We start from the raw sequence: 15,932 nt of genomic DNA on the forward strand, positions 1-15,932 counted from the left end.
GTAGGAATATCTTGCACCAACACTGACTTCTAGATTGCTGACTACAATCTTGAACAAATCCATCTCTAGATTAAATTGCCCATCAGCGGGAGAGGAGGTCACACAGTACTAATAATGGCAATTAAAATATCTTTCTCAAGTTGCTTTGTCTAAATCTTTGTGGGGAGATTTTGATGAGATTCAAGCTCATCGGCATGATTCTTGGAGGTTATATGTATCAGACCTATAGGCAATCTGCTGGTGGCTTGGTAAAATGCCCATTTGGACCCTGGTGGTGTCTAACTGTGTCTGTGCATACCAAGAATTAACTTTTGCTAGAATCTGTTTATGTGAGATTGCAGCCTGGGGTTTATCAGTGCTTTCCTCTTTAGCTGCCTGCAAAAACATCTTCTAGCATGAATGGCGTCCTTCATGCAGTCCAGGCTGGTAGTGGTGGGAGGGAAGCACCCCTAGGAAGCACACTGGTTTGTGGGGTCTCACATTCTGACTTCTCTACCCATCTGCCTGTGAGTATTCACTTCCCAGCATCCGTAGACAGCTGCTCAAGGTCTGCCCTGAGTATTTGGTTGCGGGCAGGTAGAGGCACAGGTGGGGGATGCTTGCTCCATTTTAACAGAATCAGCTTTGTGGGCAAAGTCTGCCTAACACACACATGCCTGTGTCCTTGGAGGCTAGAAGAGGGCGTCAGATCCCCTGGAACTGGAGTTACAGAGAGCTGTGAGCTGCCATGTGGTGCTGGGAACGGAACCAGGGTCCTCTGCGAGAGCAGCCGGTGCTCTTAACTCTCAAGACCCTTGCTAACTTTTTTTGTTAAATGGTTTGTTTCGCACGATTACCAGGCATAAGCAAGGAAAGAGGTAAGCTGGCTGAAGTCAGTACAATGAGAATTCAGTTATTGTATTAAAAAGTTGAGGGTTTTTTTTCTTTATGTTGAACTTTAAAGGAAAAAAACCCTTACGCTTATATAGCTACTGGGGGCAGAAGTATGCTCCCTCCTGGTGTTTTCTTTAGTAAAGCGTAAAGCAAGACTGCAGACGGATGCTCTTAGTGACTGAAAATTAGCACCCCCAACCCATTCCCTTTGTTTGATACAAGGTCCCTTTGTAACCCAGTCTGGCTGGAAGATCCTTATGTAGCCCAAATAGTCTTGAACTCCTGGTGCTCTCCCTTCAGCCTCTCAACTGTTGGCTGTATACCTGTGCATCACCACACCTGACTAAACAAACAAACAAAAACCTGTAAACCAATTTTATTTTTTTATCTTCAAAACACAATTTTATTTATTTTCTGAGACAGGGTCTGTCTCTGTAACCCTGGCTGGCTTGGAGACCAGGTTGTCCTCCAACACAGATTTGCCTGCCTCTGCCTCCTGAGTGCTAGGATTAAAAGCATGCACCATACATTTTATTCTTTCAAATTATGTGTATGTATGGGCCTGTGCACATGATTGCTGGTGCCTGCAGATGCCGGAAGTGCCAGAGCCCTTAGAGCTGGAGTTTGCAGGCACGTGCGAGCTGCCTACTGTGAACATGGGTGCTGGGAATCAAACTCAGGCCTTCTGGGAAAGCAGTGCACACTTAATCACCGAGCTCTCATGACAGCTCTCCATTTGGTTTCTCTTTGACATCACCTACAGATAAAGACAGAGATGAATAAAACGTTTTGTTTAGCCATATAGGTTACTGATTTGGTTAGAGTAAATAAAATGAAGCCCCAGTTTTATGTTAGACTTTTGCAATCAAGCTGACTCCAGTACCAGATGTGACTAACATGCTGCATACGAACCTTCTAAGCTGAAACTACCAGTGATGGTGACAGGGAAGGGAGGACTTGGTGTAGCCAACTCGAAGGTGTCTTACTACCTACTTCCTCTGTGTTTGTAGTGAGGAGGAGAGTACACGTGAAGATTCATGATTTTTTTGTGCAGTACCGCACAGCAAAACGTCAGACAAAACCAGCTGTGTGACCCAGGGAGACAGAACTGCACCAGAGGGTGACACCCTTATGGCACCACCAGGGAAGCCGCAACGCTACCCACCAGTGAGCTTACGGGATGTAGGAGTGCATTCACAGGCGTAACTTAATGGTATTCTAAGTAATGAAAGGAGTTATACAAACTGTTGATTCCGAATTTTGATAAGGACCTCAGAATAGTGCCCGATGCATTTTAAACCTCATTTGAATTTTTATAGCCAAGATTGTGTATGCTTTCACAGCCAACGGTGGCACAGAAGGACTAAGTCATGAGTGATTCCACTTATAGGTGAAGACGGCTGAGTTGCTGCTGCTAGGGATTTTCTGAATGTCTCACTCATGATCCCAACTCTGAGACAGGGACCAGAGCTGTTGCCCCGGAGGTCAACACTTTCCCCCAGCACCCATGAGTATCATAGTTTCTCACAGGAAATTATAGGAATGTCTACTTAAATTAATTTTATTGCTTAAAGAACTGCATTTGGGGCTGGGATGTGACTCAGTTGGTAGCATGCTTACATGACATATACAAAGTCCTGGATTTGATCGCCAGAACCAGGCAAACAGGATGGGGTGGAGAGTGCCTGAGAGGTCCTCAACTATTAACACAGTGAGTCCTGAGAGGTCAGTCAGCCCGGGATACATGAGACCTCGCTAACAGACAAATAAACAAAAGTCAAAACAAAATGTACTTAGGAATACCAAAGGGGATTTTTTACTTACTGTAATTTAATTTTGGAATGCCTGGTAAGCAATGCCCCACCATAGGCAGTTACAAGTATGTGTCCGAGAAGAAGGCTCAGCGGGTAAAGGCACTTACCACAGAAGCCTGGTGACAGGTATTCAATCCCTAGGGTCTAGGTAGAAGAGAACTGACTCCTGAAGACTGCCTTCTGGCTTCCACAAGGGCACGTGGACACACATGTGGATGTACAAATGCACACGTGTTAACAAAACAGATGGTGTTGGATAAAAACACATCTGCTAAGTAAAACCCCCAGGATATCAGTTTTATAATTGAATATGTATAACCCATGTGTTGCCCATAGATACCTGTTTGCACTTGACCAACTTTTAGGAACAGGCTGAGAGAATGTCTCCAGAGCATTGTCACCTTGTGAGAGGAGTTGTTCTGGGGAAATCCCAAAGGGATTTGAAAACAAGATAAAATGGAAAACACGGTCAGTTCTTTGGTACTTGCAACATTATTCATTGAAAAGTAGCTTTTAAAAAAGATATCAAAAAGTTTGGGTGCTGGCAGTCAGGGTGGGGGCATTAGGAGAAGGGAGGTACAACTGCAGCTCAGTGAAAAGCTTTTGCTTCAACAGGATGCAGAATGGTTTAAATGAGAGCTCTTATGCTTAGTTTTGGGACTTTGGTTCGTTTTATATGAAGCACCGCACTCAGGCAGACCTTGTACCACACTGAGCAGGGAAAAAAATAAATGCAGAAGATGCCTCCTGAAAGTGCTGTAGCTGGAATTTAGGAAACAAAAAAGTATGTCTGGTGGGGTCCACCTGGTAAAGCTCTTCACTGTGGCGGAATAGAGACTTCCCCTGATGGCACTACAGGTAGAGCGTGGCATCTAGACGGGCTTTGCTCTCCCTGTCCCTGAGGTGGCTGCATGTGTCACATGCTGACTTCTCAAGTGAGTCGACCTCATCGCCTGCCTTCTTCTGCAGCATGTGCTGTCTGGATGTTGATACTTTCTCCATGTTTCTAGGCATGAGAGGATGCACACCAGAAGACCCTATCAAGTGGGAGATGCTGACAAATACTGCCTTGAGGGTGACTTGGTCAATCTCGAGGTCCTGGATGAGGTACTGAATACTTGGTAGACAGCTCTCATGGATGGCTTGTGTTTCACACAGATGGCCTGTCTTTTCTCTAGACATTCTTCTAAAGTCATTCAAAAATTTAATTGTTTGGTTAACTATGGAGTGAAGCTCAAGGGGCATTCACTATGACCCTCAGTGTGATCATTTATAGTTTTGGAATGATGAAGGAAAAAAATTCCAGCAAATCCCCTACATCACAGGTCTTACCAATAAAGTCCACCAACTTAAATTTGTTTTCTATTTAATAAGAATAATTGCACTTTACACTGAAGACAGTTGTTTGTTCTGTGTAAGGAGAAGTTTCCTTCTCAGAGACAGGTGGAGTTATTATAGTACACATCTGAAATCTGAAACTATGAAAATTCCTCATTCATGATGCTTGGGCTGATAGGTTAAGTTGGACCTGCGTCTGTAGAATCTACTGCTGGGGACCCTCAGTGCCAACGCCTCAGTCACTAACATGTCATGCCACAGATCAATTCTATATTTCCACAATCAAGACTTTAAGTGTAACTTTTGAGAAATGAACTTACTAGGGCTGGAAAGGTGGCTCAGCTGTTAATAGCAAGAGCAATTGCTACTCTTCAAGAGGCCCCAAGTTCAGTTCCCGGAACCTGAGGAATCTGTCCCGTACAGTAAAATCTAATTATAAATAGAACCTTCTGATTGGACGAAGTCTGCCCCCGCCCAGTCACAACTGAAATCTTCATTGGCTATCTCGATGCCTGTCAGCAACTTTTAATCACATTCTTACTATTGCGTCTTCTCAAGGCATCTGTCATTTTAGAGACTTAAAATCATCGAGAGTGATAAGATTTGAATGGGTTGCTTTAATCTCTTTAGATTAAAATGTGTAAGGAGCTCATTACTACTCTCAGCATCTCTGCCTCGACTGATTATGTTTCTCAAGGCTGTTTTTCCTCTTCCTAGGATACAATTATCTATTGGCTGCAGAAGCGGTATGCAGACGCGTTGATCTACACCTACGTCGGAGATATTCTGATTGCCTTAAACCCCTTCCAGACTCTAAGCATATACTCTCCACAGGTGAGGACTGGTTTAAAGCATGTTTTGTTCCTTCGTGGGGCTGGGGATGTAGTTCAGTGGTAAACCAATTGCTTAGTATGTAATATGACCATGGCCCTGAGTTCAAACTCTGGCACTGGAGAAAGAAAATCAAACATGCAAATGAAATGAAATAGTATTAAAACCATGTAACCCATCTCTTACCATGGGGCTGATATCCCAAACTGTAAACAATAATTGAACATAAATGGGATTTTATCTTTGGGAAAAACTTCTTAAAGCAAGTAGCAATAAAAGTTAACAATTATTGAATGATTACTACATGCCAAGTACTGGGCTGGGTCACTTCTTATTGCCCTATGGGATGGGAAAGCTATAAATACTCTGTCCCTTCAGTAGAGGAAGAGGCAGAAGAGGGTAGTTAGTGCCCTATCCGAGCTGGTGTAGCCATGGAGACTGGGGATCAGAAAACAGGCCTGCAGATCCCCCAAGTCTTCCAAAAGCGGTGAGTCCCCTAAAGTGAAAAGCCTTGCTTTTCTGGGTAATAGATAGTGAAAATGTTACATACTCCAGTGGGGCATTTAAAGGGTCTTTTAAATGAGTTGCATTTTCCCTCCAGTTTTCCAGGCTCTATCATGGGGTGAAGCGTGCCTCGAATCCCCCCCACATATTTGCATCAGCTGATAATGCATATCAGTGTTTGGTGACTTCCAGCAAAGACCAGGTAAGGACTCGCCTTCCTCTTCTGCCAGCTCACAAGGTAGAGCATGCTTCATCTGCCACTTCTGTTTGGACCTGTAGTTGCTAAGGCTAGTCTGAGGAATGGGAAATGGAGTTGCAGTACAGGGGAACTGGAAGCCTGTGAAGGAGAAAACCCTTTTGAGATTCATAACACATTGGGAACACTCATTTTCTCTCATGAAACTCAATAAAGACATTTCTAATATGGACGTAATGAGGACATAGAGCAGCACAACCTGATTACATGCAATGGCTGTAATAAAAATGGGATATATAATGGCATAAATGAAATTTCCTCCTATTAATATCTCAGAATCTTTATGACCAGACCTGTGCGTGTGTGAAATACTGCACTCCCTGAATGCCTGGCCCTATATCATCTAGCTGCTGGGAAACTTGATGGGCTAGGGCCAAGACTGATAAACTTTAAGCTCAATGTGAAACACATACTTAAGTCATAAACTGTAATTGTCTAGACTTCTAATTCACAGCATGGCTGGGTCAAAGGTAGGCTCCATTTTGCTAGATTTGTTTTCCTTTACTTCTGTATGTTATAAACAAATAGAGATAGCCTAATTTGACAAGACAATTGCATGAGAGCTTACGCTGTATGTATTTCAAGAGACCAAAGACGTCTAAACTTTTGGGTCTGTTGAGGGTAGACAAAATTATTAACAGTGTGTATTAGTGACTTTTCTGTTGCTGTGATAAAACACCATGGCCAAGGAAACTTCCAGAAGGCAGTATTTATTAGGTTTCCATTTCCAGATGTGTAAGATTCTAATGCGGTGGGAAAGTGTGGCAGTAAGCATGTATGGCAGCTGGAGCAGCAACTGAGCATGCTCAGCTTGAACTGCAAACACAAAGCAAAGAGAGCAAACTGGAGGTAGGCGGGGCACGTTTGCTCTCCAAGCTCCCCAGGGACTGCACACCCTCTAGCAAGGCCACGCCTCCTAAACCTCCCCAAAGAGCACCACCAAAGCTCTAAACTAGGTGGGACATTTCTGGCTCAAACCAGTGCATAATAAAATTCACAGGGCAGAGGTTTCCTGACATGGGAGATGACCATCTTTGCACTATTACATTTACAGACTGTCCACAAATTTCCCAGGGAGAACATGACTTTCACGCTAAAAAGCTTGCCTGCTGTAGGTTTTGTTTTTATCTTTTTCTTCCCCCACCCCCATTTTGTTTCTGACACCAAATTTTGTGTTTTCCAACACCAAACAGTTTTTCCAGGGTGTCCTACAATTCAGTGTAGCCCTGACACACTCTGGAGTTAGCACAGGACCCACAAGTTATAGGTTCACTTCAATAAAAATGGCCACATGTCAGAGGCCAGCCACCAATGGAGTACCCAGGATCCCCACACTCCTGCCAAGCCAAGTACAAGTTCAGGAGTTCCAACGATCCTCTCTCGGGCTTGCTAATTCACTAGAACAATCCAAAGGATTAAGGAGAACACTCAGTTTGTCTTTATTGGAGTATTAGGGTGCATCCAGGGCAGCCACATGGGAGACACGCTTGGGGCAGATGGAGGGAGGAGCACACAGGACTCTGCCTTTCACCTGAACACTTTCCCCAGGGCCTTCAAGCCATCACTCCTAGACTCACCACATCTCATTTGTTTAAGACGTTTTATAACTCTGGGCACTGGCCGCTCTTTCAGAGGACTCAAGTTCAATTCCCAGCACCCACATGGCAGCTCACAACTGTAATTCCAGTTCCAGGGAATCTGACATCCTCACCTAGCCATATACCTGCAGGCAAAACACCAGTGCTCAATAAGTCATTCAGAATTTTTGTAACTCAGGGAATAAGACTGGGATGAATATAGTGAAAGTACATGCTATACTTTTAAATCTTCGAAATCCAATACTCTGTGCAAGGGATATATGCTAATAGAATATTTTGAATAGTAAATAGTTCTTTTCAATAAAAGGGTTTATTGAACTCAATTTGTAACCTCTTTTCCTTCCTGGAAGATGGGGGGGGTGTCCTGAAAGTTCCATCCTCTAACCAGCTATTGTTCTGAAGGTACCCAAGATAGATAATAGATAGGTGCCAGCGACGGTGGGACCAGATGCGACAAGAAACTCCAGCTACATTGTTCTTTCTCATTGCCCATGCCCGTCAGAGGTAGTCTGGCTCCCACGTGGAACCGCCCTGTGCACAGAAGAGCTCTGGTTAGAGCCATTCCTCCTGAGCAAAAGATGCTCCCACCACTTAGGAAATTCCAAGAGGCTGTTTGCCAGGGACCAAGGACAACGGTCAAATATGTTGTTTTTATTCTACCTTATCATTGATTTCCTTTGTGCACAAAGAATTCCAATAAAAAAACAGGCAGAGGCTATAGACAAGAACAAAAATAAAAAAACAGGCAGAGGCTATAGACAAGAACAAAAATAAAAAAACAGGCAGAGGCTATAGACAAGAACAAAAATAAAAAAACAGGCAGAGGCTATAGACAAGAACAAAAATAAAAAAACAGGCAGAGGCTATAGACAAGAACAAAAATAAAATGTGGTTGACCTTAAGCATATGACAGGCATTTGACCTCACTCACAATAAAAGACACACAGACTCAAAGAGCGCTGAACACCTGCGTTTAGCCTATCACCACCGTGTGGTGAGGCGACAAGAGAGCAGACTGCTGTCTGTGTGACACTACCTCAACTCCACAGGCCCCGTTCACGGCTCCCTACAGCTGGCCCTGGATTTTGTACCCTTTCTGATATGCTAGTGAACACAAATTGTTACTCTAGTGAGTTACCCAGCCGCTATGGTCCCTGGCCAAGCAATATAGTAGTAGCTATTTTACAAACACGTTTTGATTGAACATTGCAGATAAACCTGAATGTAGATACAATGGCCTGTGTGTAGGATTATTCATTGCAATATAGTTTACAACAAAAATAGACCAAATAACTACAAGGATCAATTAAGAACAGCACCATCAGACAATGCTACATCTATACTTCGCAATGACAAGCAGCTGTCCCAGCTTTTATATACTGCAAAGAGTCCCAGGATAGTTCAGTGAAAAATGGAGGAGTGGAGTGGAGGACGTTATGTGAAAAAACCACACCCAAATGCACGGTTGCTTCTTTGTGGTGATTTGTTGGATTTCTCCCTGACTCTATTTTGTCAGTGCATTGTCATCAGCGGAGAAAGCGGATCAGGGAAGACAGAGAGCGCCCACCTCATCGTTCAGCATCTGACTTTCTTGGGAAAGGTATGGGCCAACCAGACTCTGTATCATGGCTTGAAGCCCCTGCAGAGCCAACTGTATTCATCGTCTTCTTTTTTAAATCAGAAATCATAAGAACATTTTATCTTTGTTGTGTTGCCTCCTGATAGCTGGGCTCTTAAGATGCCAGCATGCTGTCCTTACTTCATGTAGTGAGAGACATAATACCAACGTGGATTTACTAGATTGTGGGCAAATTAATCATTTTGTGTGTTTTCAGTGTAATACAAACATTGGGTGGTTAAGTGGGAGAAGTGACTAGACACTGAGTCAGAGCCACTGGGGTGATTAGGAAAATGGCAAATGGCTTGATGGGGGAGGGGGTGGAGGGTTGGTCCTGCCTCAACTTGATATGCCAAGTTTTGTTGACTTCCCCATGGGAGACCTTACCCAGTCTGAGAAGTGGATGGGGGGAGGGGGGAGGGAGGAGGGAAAGGAGAGGGAAATGTGGTTGATACATAAAATTAATTAAAAAAGAGTAAAAAAATTAACTTAAAACACCAAAAAAAGAAAGGGAGGAAGGAGGAAGAAAGGAAAGAAAGAAAGAAAGACAGGAGGAAAGGAAGATAGCAAATGGAATCCATTGAGCGACAATTGCAGCCTGGACAAGGACAAGAAAGGAAGGATTGCAAAATTAGCCTGGGAGCGCCTAGACTTGGCGTTAGTGCATCACATGACAAAGAAAGGGCTTGAGGACTCCTTTATTAGAACTGAGGTTTATTGAAGAGCATAGTGGAAAAGTTAGAGGATATCTGTGTTCTAAACTGTTAAGCGGTAAACACCTGTCAAGGATTTTCTATGCAATGCGGTCAGACTTTCAAACGGCCACCAAATGTGACTCATGGCACCTGGTGACTCCTTCATCAGGGTTGACACTAACTTTCCCAAAGTGGACTTCTTAGAAAAGGAGCATGGGTGGTGGTGGTGGTGGTGATGGTGATGGTGTGTGTGTGTGTGTGATACCTGGAGACATTATTGGAACGTCTGCCTCCGAAGGGTTCTCTTAACTGCAGTCTGTTCCCCCCAGGCCAACAATCAGACCTTACGCCAGAAAATTCTCCAAGTGAACTCCTTGGTGGAAGCCTTTGGGAACGCCTGCACGGCCATCAACGACAACTCCAGTCGGTTTGGGAAGTACCTGGAAATGATGTTCACACCAGCTGGAGCTGTGATGGGGGCAAGAATCTCCGAGTACCTCCTTGAAAAATCCAGAGTTATAAAGCAGGCAGCGTGGGTGCACTTGTATTTTATCACTGTTTTTGCTCTGCCAATCCAAACTTGGAGGATTCGGGAATCTTAAAGGTCCCATCTTCCTTTACCCTTTAGTCTTCCTGGATTTTTAAAGCGAAGGATCAGTGGTAGTTAATCTGTTTGTTTTGTTTTTGTTTTAAGACTTGCTTTTGTCTTTTGTTCATGGCTGTTTTACTTGCATGTATGTCTGGTCATTGTATGAGTGCCTGTTGCCCTGAGAGAGCAGAGGAGGAAAGTTAGATCTGGAGTTACAGATGGTTGTAAGTTGTCATGTGCAGCCTGGAAACTGAACCCAGAGCCTCTGCAAGAGCAGCCAGTGCTCTCAACAGCTTAGCCATCTTTCCAGCCCTCCCTGGGAGTTTTTGGCTTTGTATTGTTGTTGTTTGTTTGTTTTACCTAAAAGGCATAAAGGGGAAGAGTGCAAAGAGCTTGGGGGAGGGCTTTATGAGTGGTATATCTGCTTCTCTTGATTGTATGAGGTAGAATTTAACAATAATTAATTTGTACATACCTTAAAAATCCACTTTATTAGCCAGATGGTGGTAGTGCATGCCTTTAATCCCAGCAGAAGGCAGAGGCAGGTGAATCTCTGAGCTCAAGACCAACCTGGTCTACAGAGAGAGTTCCAGAACATCGAGGGCAACAAGCAGAAACCCTGCCTCAAAAACAAAACAAAACAAAACAAAACAAAACAAAATAAAACAATTCACTTTATCCCTAAATGTGAAGTTGTCTATAAAAAGAGCACTGGGAATATTCCACAAATACTTCTTTCAGTTGGGAAATAATGCAATTAGACTATATATTAATTACTTTTCTTTTGCTGTGATAGACTACTATGATTAAAAGCTTAGGAGAAGAAGGGTTTGCTTTATCTTACAGTTCCAGTGGGGATACAGTCCATCATGTCTGGGAAAGATGATACCGGGGCCGGAGGCTGGCCAATCACATTTTATCAACACATAGGAAGCCTAGAGTGAGGACAGGAAGTCTGGTCAGACAGTCAAACATCAAAGCCTGCCCCAAGTCATGCACTTCCTCCAGAAGGACTTCACTGCTAAAGGTTTCATAACCTTATCAGACAGTGCCACCAACTGTGGACCTAGTGCTCAAATATGCAAGCCTGTGAAGGACATTATTCAAACTACAACATTCTGTTTTAGGAAAAGCATTATAGCTGGGTGGTGGTGGTACACGCCTTTAATCCCAGCACTTGGGAAGCAGAGGCAGGTGGATCTCTGTGTGTTTGAGGCCATCCTGGTCTATAGACTGAGTTCCAGCACAGCCCGTGCTACTCAGGGAAACCCTGTTTGGGGGTGTGGAGAAAATCATTATAGTAATCAGTAATAGTCATCAACAGCGTGTTGTTTTCGGCTTGACACCGATTCTGACACTCCGACGTTGGGCCGGTTACTGAGTGTTCCTGAGCCTGATTTGTGAAATGGAAATGCTACCAGCAATGGTCTCATGGGTTTGCTGGGAAGACTGACAAGTTCATCTGTATAAAACTATCGGAAGAATGTGTGATGTGGTGAATGTTAACAGTGTTAGCCACTCTTCTTAGTGGTTTTGATTACTACAAGACATCAGTGTTTCTCAGAAGCAGGACTCCATGCACACAGCCACTCATTAGTGAATGCCTGCTTTATGACAGTAATATGCTCTCTGCAGGGACTGCCAGAGTAAACAAGGCAGACAAGGTCCTCATGTCAAGAGTTTGGAGTGGATGTGTGTGGTGGTGACAGTGGGGATCAGGGAGTGAGAGGCTCACAATTGCCATATGAATAAATAAACAGAGCAGATGTGGCCAGTGTTTGGAAGCTATAGTGCTTCTGAGTAAGTGCTAGGAAGGTAAAATGGGCCAAGAGGAGAGAACACAGGACCTGGTTTAGGAAAAGGAGTTGTGTGGGGTTCATGAGGAAAGAGGGATTCCATTTGTGGCAAGGCACCACGACCAAAAGCAACTTGGGAAGGGAAGGAATTCTTTTGTTTACACTTTGATATCACAGTCCAACATCAAAGGAAGTCAGGGTGGGACACCTGGAGGGAGGAGCTGATACAGAGGCCATGGGGGAGTGCTGCTTGCTAGTTTGCTCCCATGGTTTGCTCAGCCTTCCTTCTTACACCAAATGCACCACAGGCCAATCTGGTAGGAGCATTTTTCAATTGAGGTTCTCTTTTCCTAAATAACCCTGTCTTGTGTCAAGTTGATGTGAAACTAGCCAGTGCATCTGAGGTCCAGAAGGAAATATGGGTTCCCTAGATTTCAGACATTTAATCTGAGATCTGTGAGTCACTTAGGAGTTAGCCAACAAAATGGAGACAGGAGAAAAAGAGAGTTAGGTAAAACAAGAGGGGAGCTTGTCATGAGGGTTTTACAGGATACAATCATGGGGCTGTTATAAAGAATAATGCTGGGAATGGAAATCACTATGCCACATCCAGAGAAATAACCCTACAGCGAATCCACAATGCCTGAAGCTTGAGTAAAAGTTGTGAGGAGCTGTAGACAGAAGGGAAACAGAGAGAGAGAAATCTGCACACAAGAGCTCAGAGAACTGTCTTACACTTGGCCAGTCTCGGGAAGGTTGTTTATTCAATGTCCATTTGTCAGATCTTCAGATGACATCATTTGGAGATGGGAGACCAGGAAATGGAACACTTGAGTGTGCCCAGAGAAAGGAAGAGGCACCACAATTAGAAGGACAGGACCTGAAAAGCCTTAACAACTCTCCATCTCATTCAAGTCTCTTATCAACCTTGGGAGGCTGGCATTATTAGGCCTGTGTGACACATGGAGAAAGCAAGATGAGACAATATTTACAGCCACCTAACTCAGTCTGGAAGGAATGTTCCAGAGGGGTGTGAATCCTCTTAGTCCTGTTTCTCTGGCATCCAGAGTAGTTCCTTCCATAATTGGCATTTAGTAAGTTTATCCATTTAAATAATAATCTTTTAAAAAGCATCTATGTTTATTCTGTGTCATACTGCATACCTTAAATACACACAATAAAATGTGTTTTAAATAATAAGGGCAGCTTTGCATGGTGTCATGTCCCTTGTAATCCCAGCACTGGGAAGTGGAGGCAGGAGGATCACAAGAAGTAAGCCAATGGCTGGGGTTGTAGCTTGTGGTAGAGTACTTGCCTTGAAAGTGCAAGATCCTCGATTGGAAAAATCCAGATAAGTAAAACAATACAGTAATTCTCAGTGAACAAATGAGCAATAAATGGCAAGTAGAGGCATCTAGAATACAGTGATAAAGCAGGTCTAACAGCCTAAGGAAGATAAGGATACTTGGGAGAGGATGAAGAAAGGAGTGGGCCCAAGCCACAGACAGGGAAAGAGGAAGAGACAAACCAGGCTTCTTCCTATAGAGTGAGGCAGGATTTCCCACCATAGGTATGTCAGCTGAAAAAAAAGGGTTGGGGGAGGGATCTAAGGCTGTACTTTTCGAAATTGTGCTGAAGTTATCAGTTTCTAAAACTCCCCAATCCATTGTGGTCTAGCAGTGAAGATTACTTATCAGAAAATGGTCATGCTTTTGGTGTCATGACACCGCCCCATGCTGTGCAGTGTCTAGGCATGCATGTCTTGTATCGTTTGCTGACATAATGGTCACACTGGGAAGTCTGTCCAGGGCGGCTTAGAAGATATGGACAAGGGATGGAAAGATGGTAGTTAAAAGCAGCTGTTGCTCTTGCTGACAGTCTAGGATTGGTTCTCAGCACCCATGTCGTACCTAGCAAATTTCTGTAACTCCAGTTCCAGAATCCAACGTCCACTTCTGATGTCCATGAGTAGTTCACGCAGGTGATGCACAGGCATTCGTACAGGTACAGCGCCCCCTACATGTTAGAAAACCAAACCCAAACTTACAAAACAAACAAAAAGAGGTGGACAGCAGGAGGCATTGGGGACTGAGGGATGACATTTTTATGGGTGTCTGAAAGCATCACACCTTGGGAGAGTGCAAACCTTAGCTCTGAAATCAATTCTTTCTTGACTGCTATGGGATTCCCAAGCATTTCCTGTCTGAGGTTCCAGTAAAGTAGGGGTTTGGCTGGTTTCTGTAGGCTGGACTCCCACTCTCTGAACGTACAAGGGCTTGTGACACAGATGCACAGGACCAGGAGCAACGTGGAAAGATTGTTGCATGCAAAGGAAGGACCAGTAGCTGCATGGAAAGATAGTTGCATGCAACCTGAGTTGCTACCTGAATTAGTTCTAGAACTTCCTTGAGCTTATAGTGAAGATACATGCTTTTGGTAAAGTGCCATTGTCATTATTACTGTATGAATATTACTGCTATTGCTGTTTTGTAATTGGGATGATACATATTTAGTTGCCTACATATGTAAATTTGTTGCAAAATAAATTTGTACAGCAGATGAAACGGAATCAATTATTTAGGTCAGGAAAGCCTGAAATATGGTACAATTAAAACTTCTTCCTCAATTTTTTTTCAGGGGAGAGAAAAACTTTCACATATTTTACTATATCTATGCTGGTCTTTATCATCAAAAGAAACTTTCTGAGTTTAGGCTTCCAGAGGAGAAGCCTCCTAGGTAAGTGTTATTGCAAGACCCCTTGCTGCGGGTGGTGAGGAGGTAGCTGGTTAATTTTGAATGAGTGTTCAGTTAAGCCGTTGACAAATGGAGAAGTAAATGGAGCTGTTTCCTTAACTGGAAACTCATTCTGTTAAGTTAAATATGCAAGAGGAGAGGGAAAGAAACTCATCTCGGCACTTGCATTGTTTCGAGTGATTGAAAGCTACAGCCATTTCTCCCAGGCACAGCATTAGCCTGGGAAGGAAATACCCTTGCAAAGAAGCCCGGGCATCGCCTGCCCTGGCCTACAGTGCTGTGTACCGAGTACTTACTGGGCTGGGTCGTGTTCCACTTTGTGCAGATACATAGCTGCCGAAACAGGAAGAATCATGCAGGACATCACTTCCAAGGAGTCTTACCAGAGACAGTTTGAAGCCATTCAGCATTGCTTCAGGGTCATTGGATTCTCTAACAAGGTACATGCTGGTCAAGAGAGACACGAACTCATTGGCAGTGTCTGTAGATGGGCGTGAGAGAAGGCATGTGTGTTTTAACTTGCTGGACACATATGAAATGCGTGCCACTTGTAAGATAACATGTTTACTAAACATATGGTTTAAGGGTCGGAAACTTTGTCATTCCCTGAAAGCTTGTATAGAGTGCAGACTCTGACCCATCCAAGAATGACCAAATCAGAATCTGAATTGGAACAAGATGCCCAAATGAACATAAATTATGAGAGGTGTGGCTATAAGGACCAAACACCTATCAATTATTACCACTGCCGTAAATTCAGCCTGGTTATAACAACAGATGCCAAGAGAATACTGCCCGATTTTGAGTTGATATTGCTCCTGAAAGGGGGAGTTGGGGAATGTATAGGATATTTCTAAACCCTAGGACATATTTTTTGAGAGTAGCTCTCTATGCATATGACAAACTAATTGTAATTCTCCCAATGCCTCTGCAATTACGTTCCCTTTCCACACTGCACATTGTTAACTGTGGCTGTAGGCATTATGCCCCATTCATCATACTACACATAGACTCTCTCTATCAAATATACAATAGGATTGACACACAGTATCTATAACTCTAGGATCAAATATTGTTCCATGATACATTATTTCATAGTTTCTGGGCTTCATGCCATCGGATTTTGTAAGAGCGTACAGGCTCTTTCGCTTAACTGGCACAGGGGGTGAGTGATTATGGGGGAAGCTAGAGTGTTAAATTTTAGGAGATTAGATTACAGAGCATTCTGTTTACCTTGGGACAGCAAGGATAAAGCAGTGCTCCTGT

General features: G+C 43.6%; 1 protein-coding gene across 1 annotated transcript in view; it reads left to right on the top strand.

Moving 5' to 3' along the window:
- The window catches only part of Myo3b (myosin IIIB), a 314,924-nt gene that overhangs the window by 126,105 nt on the left and 172,887 nt on the right, over window positions 1-15,932 (top strand). The window contains exons 9-15 of the mRNA XM_005065170.4: window positions 3,698-3,794; window positions 4,743-4,859; window positions 5,458-5,562; window positions 8,731-8,814; window positions 9,857-10,059; window positions 14,550-14,648; window positions 14,992-15,106. Coding sequence (XP_005065227.1) covers window positions 3,698-3,794; window positions 4,743-4,859; window positions 5,458-5,562; window positions 8,731-8,814; window positions 9,857-10,059; window positions 14,550-14,648; window positions 14,992-15,106 — 820 coding nt within the window. The remainder of the gene's footprint in view (window positions 1-3,697; window positions 3,795-4,742; window positions 4,860-5,457; window positions 5,563-8,730; window positions 8,815-9,856; window positions 10,060-14,549; window positions 14,649-14,991; window positions 15,107-15,932) is intronic.

Source organism: Mesocricetus auratus, unplaced genomic scaffold (genome assembly GCF_017639785.1).
Source record: "Mesocricetus auratus isolate SY011 unplaced genomic scaffold, BCM_Maur_2.0 Super-Scaffold_100004, whole genome shotgun sequence".
Taxonomy (NCBI): domain Eukaryota; kingdom Metazoa; phylum Chordata; class Mammalia; order Rodentia; family Cricetidae; genus Mesocricetus; species Mesocricetus auratus.